Here is a 6,000-nt window from a genome sequence, read left to right on the forward strand (position 1 = left end):
AAAAACCACAAGATATGAGGCCTGAAGAAGTTTTTTTTTTCTTTTATTATTTTTACGTTTTTAAAAATTCATTTATTTGGGAGAGAGAGAGCACACAAGCAGGGGGAGTGGCAGGCAGAGGGAGAGGGAGAAGCAGGCTCCCTGCTGAGCAAGGAGCCTGATGCAGGGCTCGGTCCCAGGGTCCTGGGATCGTGACCTGAGCCGAGGGCAGACACTTAACCGAATGAACCATCCAGGTGCCCCAAGAAGTGTTTTTAAAATACTAAAATAAAAATGAGGACCCCTTCTTCCATTTGGTATTACACCAGCATGGTGAAGAAATGGCTCCTGAGTCTACAGTAGGGTTTGTTTTCGAGTTGGCTGCAGGCAGAAGGTTACTGCATGTGGGGACAGGGGCTGCTGATTAGTTGATATGAAGGCAATTTTTGCCCCTGAAGAGGGGCAGGCCTGGGAGCCTGAACACAGGGGAGGCAGATCATCCATGCAAGAGGCGTTTCTTGGGTTCTCCGCTGGGTTGTATGACCTCTCTGAAAGAGGTCCCTGTTCTCTGACATCAGATGGGACAAGTGACAAAACTGTGCACGAAGGCCGGTGCGGTGTGGTGGAAAAAGACCTGGACCTGGAATGAAATCTATGTGAGATCAGAGTTTGGGGTTCACTCCATACTAAACATGTGAACTGAAGCAAGCAACTTGCTATCTCTGGGCCCCCATTCCCTCATCTGTCAAACCGAAGTAAAAACAACACCTGCCCCACTTCCTTGTAGAGTGGGTTGTTGCAAGGATCAAATGCACAACATGTGAGAGGTTTCTGTAAACATTGAAGTGGTAGGCCAACCTGGCTTATTTTCGTTTTTCTTATTAAAAATGAAAAAGTAATGAATCATGGAACATTGCATCAAGAACTGGGGATGTACTGTATGGTGACTGATGTAACAAAATAAATATTAGTAAAAAAAAAAAAAGAAAAAGAAAACTGAGTTTTCTGACCAGTTGCCATCTACTATTTTAGTGTACTCTATCATCATTTCTGAAAGGTTATATGCCAGTAGAGCTAGCTGTACCTTACCACAGTATTAACACTGTAGTTAGGCTGAATTCTTAGCGTTCCTATATAATTAAATCAGAACCCCAATTTAGGATGAAGATCACAGAGTCATAAACCATTCCGGGGGGGGGAGGGGGGGAGAAGTCTGAAACTGCAGTTAAAATACAAGGCAAATTCGCTCAGTTCTATTTTACTCCACCTGACCATTTGCTTTATGTGGGCAACAACACAGAGCTCAACAAGGTTTTCGGAATGTCCCAGCTAACAAAAGTGTTCCCACTCAGCTTCACTACTCTACAACCCTAACACTAGCCTGGATAAACCTGGACTAGTTTAGCGTCCTCTCAGTACTAGCATTCTAGCCCTGTCAGGCTTCCCCAGTCCCTCCTCAGGAAAACAAAATAAAACAAACAACCCATAGTGGGCTTCTTTGATTGGGTCTTAATTTCATGTGGTTGTCATTTTGTCTCAAGTTACACAAAATGCCTCACCCACGTATAGAGCGCACAAGCAGTTGGAAGAAGAGCAGGGTTTTGTGAGAGTATTTAAGAGAGTGCCCTTAGAAGGTTGGGGATATCTCCAACAGAGAGAGAGAGGAAGAAAGAGAGAGAGAGAGAGAGAGAGAGAGAGAGATGGAAAGTGGGTTCTCTCTTCCCACCCACTCAAACAAGCAAGAGAGTCTTCAAGAAGACCACTTCCTAGAGCTTCAAATGCACCCCCTCTCCATGAGCGACCAAGAGATGCTGTGACGTGGCGCCTGGAGCTGGAGGCAGAGCGCATCCGCCCCGCCCCCCAGCTCAAGCAGCCTCTAGGACCCCACTGAGACGTCACCGCGGCAACCACTGTTTGGTCCGCGTCCTGTTGCCCCAGGAGACGCCACAGGCCTTTCCAGGAGTCTCAAGAGGGAAGCCAGAGAGTCCTTAGCCCTGACCCACGACCCTTCCTTCCAGAGCGAGGCTCCTGCCTCCAGACCGAGCCCCTCCCCCCTCCCCCCCATCACCGAGGACCAAATTCCCCTCAGGTTCTCCGTGAAAGGAGAGCAAGGACAGCCTCATGAGTGAGGTGGGAGAGGTCACCGTCACGGAGGTGACCGCCTCAGTCTCCCCTCAAGCCGCGCAGAAACTCCTGGCTTCCTTGGGTGGCGGAGATCCTCCCCGGGCCCCAGTCGCAGGCAACCTCAGCGGAGATGCGACCCCCAAGACCACCGCGGCAGCAGGCGCCAAGGGAAAAGTGCCCAAAAAGGTCATCGCCAAGAGGGTGCGAGGTTCCGTCAAGTGGTTTAACGTGAAGAATGGGTACGGTTTCATCAGCAGACATGATACCCAGGAAGATGTGTTCGTTCACCAGACGGCCATCACCCGAAACAACCCTCACAAATACCAACGCAGCGTGGGCGACGGCGAGACAGTCGAGTTCGACGTGGTGCAGGGTGAGCGGGGCACCGAGGCCGCTAACGTGACCGGGCCAGCAGGTGCCCCAGTGCAGGGCAGCCGCTATGCTGCCGACCGGCCCCGCTTCCGCAGGGGCTTCTATATCCGCCGCCGCACACCACCCCCGCGAGGTCCCAGGGGCGCTGAGGAGGACGTCGACGAAGGTGAAGCCAGTGGCGAAGGCCTCACCGAGGCCCAGGGCCAGAAGCGCCGCCTGCCCGGCGGCCCCCAAGACCAAAGGCTGGGGCGCTTCCCGCCCTCCCGCAGGGCCTCTGCCGAGTCCCGCCGCCCCTCGATCCTCGCTCCCACCAGCGGCCCGCGGCCCGCCCACCTGCCCGGGTCCGCCCCAGCCTCAAGGCCCGAGGGCGCCCCGCGGCGAGGGCCAGGCCCCAGCTACCTGCTGAGTCGCCCTAGGGGCCGAGGCACCGCCCCTGGTCCAAGACCCTCAGCGGGCATCCCTGAAAAGCTGGAAGCTGAAGACAAGGAAAGCGGGCGTGACGCCAGCGGTCCGCAGCAGAAGCCCCCGCCACGCTATGGATCCCGCCGCCCCAACAACCCACGCCGCCGTCCACAGCAGGCGCCTGGTGCCCAGGGCCAGGACATCGTGGGAGGAGAAGGCAAGATCGGGAAGAGCCCTGCTGAAACACCCGCTTCGGTTGCTTTGGCCAAGAAGAGCAGCGCCGCTGAGGAGGAGGACGCCTTGGTCGCGGATGTCCCCTCTGCCACCCAGGCCAAGTAACAACAGCCTGGCTCCCTCCCCAGGGACTCCCAGGCCTGGGCTGCAGGGAATGTCCCCTTGAGGAGATGATGCCCTTTAATGCAATACAGTCCAAACATCCACCTTGACTGTTAAATTTGTGCCCTGAGAAAAAAATAACATGCCCCTTCCCCAAGGTTTGAGGATAAACTACAAGATCTAAACATTTCTAAATTCCCTCTTACCATCTGTGTTGGTAAATTCTGTACACACACACACACACACACACACACACACACACACCCATGCACACACCTATTCTTTTAAAAGATCACCAGGACCGCAGCTATTATTCTGTGTCACCCGGGGAATTAGTTGAAGTACTTATAAAAATTATTTTTATTTTTAACACACACAAAACAATGATCTGATATTGAAGATTACCTTGCATTGCTGTGTTATACTACTCACCTGAGTGGTCATTTTCTCAATAAATCATTTCATGTTACTTTTATCTGTTATTGTTGCCTGATTTTTTTAAAACGTCTTGTCAGCACATAATTGTATTAGGCAGTCTTTTCAGTCCTGTTTCAGAACCAGTGTTAGCAAACATCATACCTATTGCTCTGTGTACAAGTCATGAATTTAAGACTATTTGTGGACTTACTTGGGGGGGGGGGTGTTGAACTTCTCAAGGATGTACTAAAGGATTAGAGTACACTGAGAGGGGAGAAGTGCACCCATCACATCCTCTTCCCCTGCCATTTGAGCAATAAATCCAGAGTGTGGGTCCAACTACCCACACTTACTGCTTAGATACTCTGTGAGACAAAACTCAAAAAGCTGGGCAAAACACCACGGCAGGGTAAAAAAAAAAGGGGGGGGGCTCTCTGGAAGCAGAATTTGCCTTTATTTTTTAATGGATTTCATCGAATGCCATTTAAGTATTTAAAAGAAAATGGGCACGAGGGGCTGGGGGGTGTGGGAGAAATGGAAAGATGTTGGTCAAAGGGTAAAATCTTCCGGTTACAAGATGAGTAAGTTCTGGGGGCCTAATGTACGACATGATGACTATAGTTAACCATACTGTGTTGTATACCTGATAGTTGCTACGAGAGTGGAGCTTTAATGTTCCCACCATGACAATAACAAAAGGATAATTATGTGAAGTGAACGATGTGTTAAGTAATCTTATTGTGGTAAACATCTCACGACATAAGCCTGTATCACATTATCCCGTGGTACATCTTAAACTTACACAATATCATATGTCAACTCTATCTCAATAAAGCTAGAAAAAAAAACTGAAGAAATTTTAAAAAGAAAATGAGCATGGAAGCAGGCATAATTTTTGTCGTGCATACCTCTGGAGCTGAAGAGAAACACCTAGTCCAGATTTTCCATCTGTGCTTCCCGATTGGGTCCATCCAGGGGGGGTTGTGCAGGATTCCTGAAAGGCTGAACGGGTGAGTTTCAGCCCAACTCAGCCCCTTTCCCATCAGATAGAGAAGCTCCGACTGGGAATGCCATCCCTGTTCTGGTTTTCCTTTGAATATATGGTGGGATTGGTGCGTGGGTCAGAGGCAGGGTTGGGAGGCGGCGAGTGGGCAATTAATACATTTGAAACTAACAGGGGGCTTTAGAGTTTCATTTTACAGATTGAGGAAATTGGATTATCAATAGCAAAATAAAAAAAAATACTTTCCTGGTTTAAATGGTGAGGCATTTCATACCACGTTATAGCCCAGCATAAGGGATTTGGAGAGTGAGTACTCAGGCATTCAATTATGGCTAAATATCCTCACTCAATTCGAGTAGAAACAATAGAGATTACTCATTCAGGAAACATTTGAGTGTGCACTTGTGCCAGACACTCTGCCAGGCACTAGGAGTTACATCGTGGTGAAGAAGATGACCCCTTCTCTCAAGGAGCCCACAGTCTAGTGAAGAGGGAGACAAAACTGGCAATGACCACACAATGGAGGGAGTACTCTGGTAGAATTAACGCAAGATGTCAGAAGAAGCACAGGTGACTTAGGTGCTGGAGGGGTTCGTTCCAGGCTTAAGGAACCACTACTTCAATACCTGAATTTAAAATCATATCTAGCATGGGGCGCCTGGGTGTCTCAGTTGGTTAAACGTCCGCCTTTGGCTGAGGTCATGATCCCAAGGTCCTGGGATCTAGCCCCTCAGGTCTGGTCAGGCTCCCTGCTCCACGGGGAGTCTTTTTCTCCCTCTCCCTCTGCCCGTCCCTACCCCCCACCCCTCCAACCTAACAACCCAGCCCCCCACACCCCAACCTCACACCAGCCCCGCTCGTGAGCACTCTCTCTCACAAATAAATAAATAAAACCTTTAAAAAAGTATATCTAGCAATCACCACAAACAGAGCTCAGATTTGATAAATTTATGTCAACATAGAGCTACAAGTTGTTACTCCAGACTCCTAGCCCAGTGCACTATTCCCACTACACCAGCTGACTTCTTTGGAGATTAGCAGAGTGTACCGCAAATCACTAAGCATAAGAATTTGTACTGAAACACAGCACCAGGAGACAATGGCGGGGGAGGGGGGAGACTTGAAGTGAGACTAAACGTGCTATGATTGGGGGATAGCTCAGATCCCTCCTACATGCCTTGTCATGCCAATCAACAGGCATAGATATGCTAAGGGAAATGTTTATGTTTAAAAATTATGCTGAAATTTACATTGTACTACTGGGTATTTACCCCAAAGATACAGACGTAGTGCGGAGAAGGGCCATATGCACCCCAATGTTCATAGCAGCATTGTCCACAATAGCTAAATCATGGAAGGAGCCAAGA

At 49.5% G+C, this 6,000-nt stretch overlaps 1 protein-coding gene across 1 annotated transcript; it reads left to right on the top strand.

Moving 5' to 3' along the window:
- Positions 1 to 2,100: 2,100 nt before the first annotated feature.
- On the top strand, positions 2,101 to 3,216 carry LOC125281256 (Y-box-binding protein 3-like). The gene has a single exon (XM_048213797.1). The coding sequence runs from the start codon at positions 2,101 to 2,103 to the stop codon at positions 3,214 to 3,216; it is 1,116 nt and encodes a 371-aa protein (XP_048069754.1).
- The last annotated feature ends 2,784 nt before the right edge of the window (positions 3,217 to 6,000 follow it).

Source organism: Ursus arctos, chromosome X (genome assembly GCF_023065955.2).
Source record: "Ursus arctos isolate Adak ecotype North America chromosome X, UrsArc2.0, whole genome shotgun sequence".
Taxonomy (NCBI): domain Eukaryota; kingdom Metazoa; phylum Chordata; class Mammalia; order Carnivora; family Ursidae; genus Ursus; species Ursus arctos.

Bases quoted from the DNA above. Each gene is read 5' to 3' on its own strand.
- LOC125281256 (XM_048213797.1), top strand. From the start codon at position 2,101: ATGAGTGAGGTGGGAGAGGTCACCGTCACGGAGGTGACCGCCTCAGTC.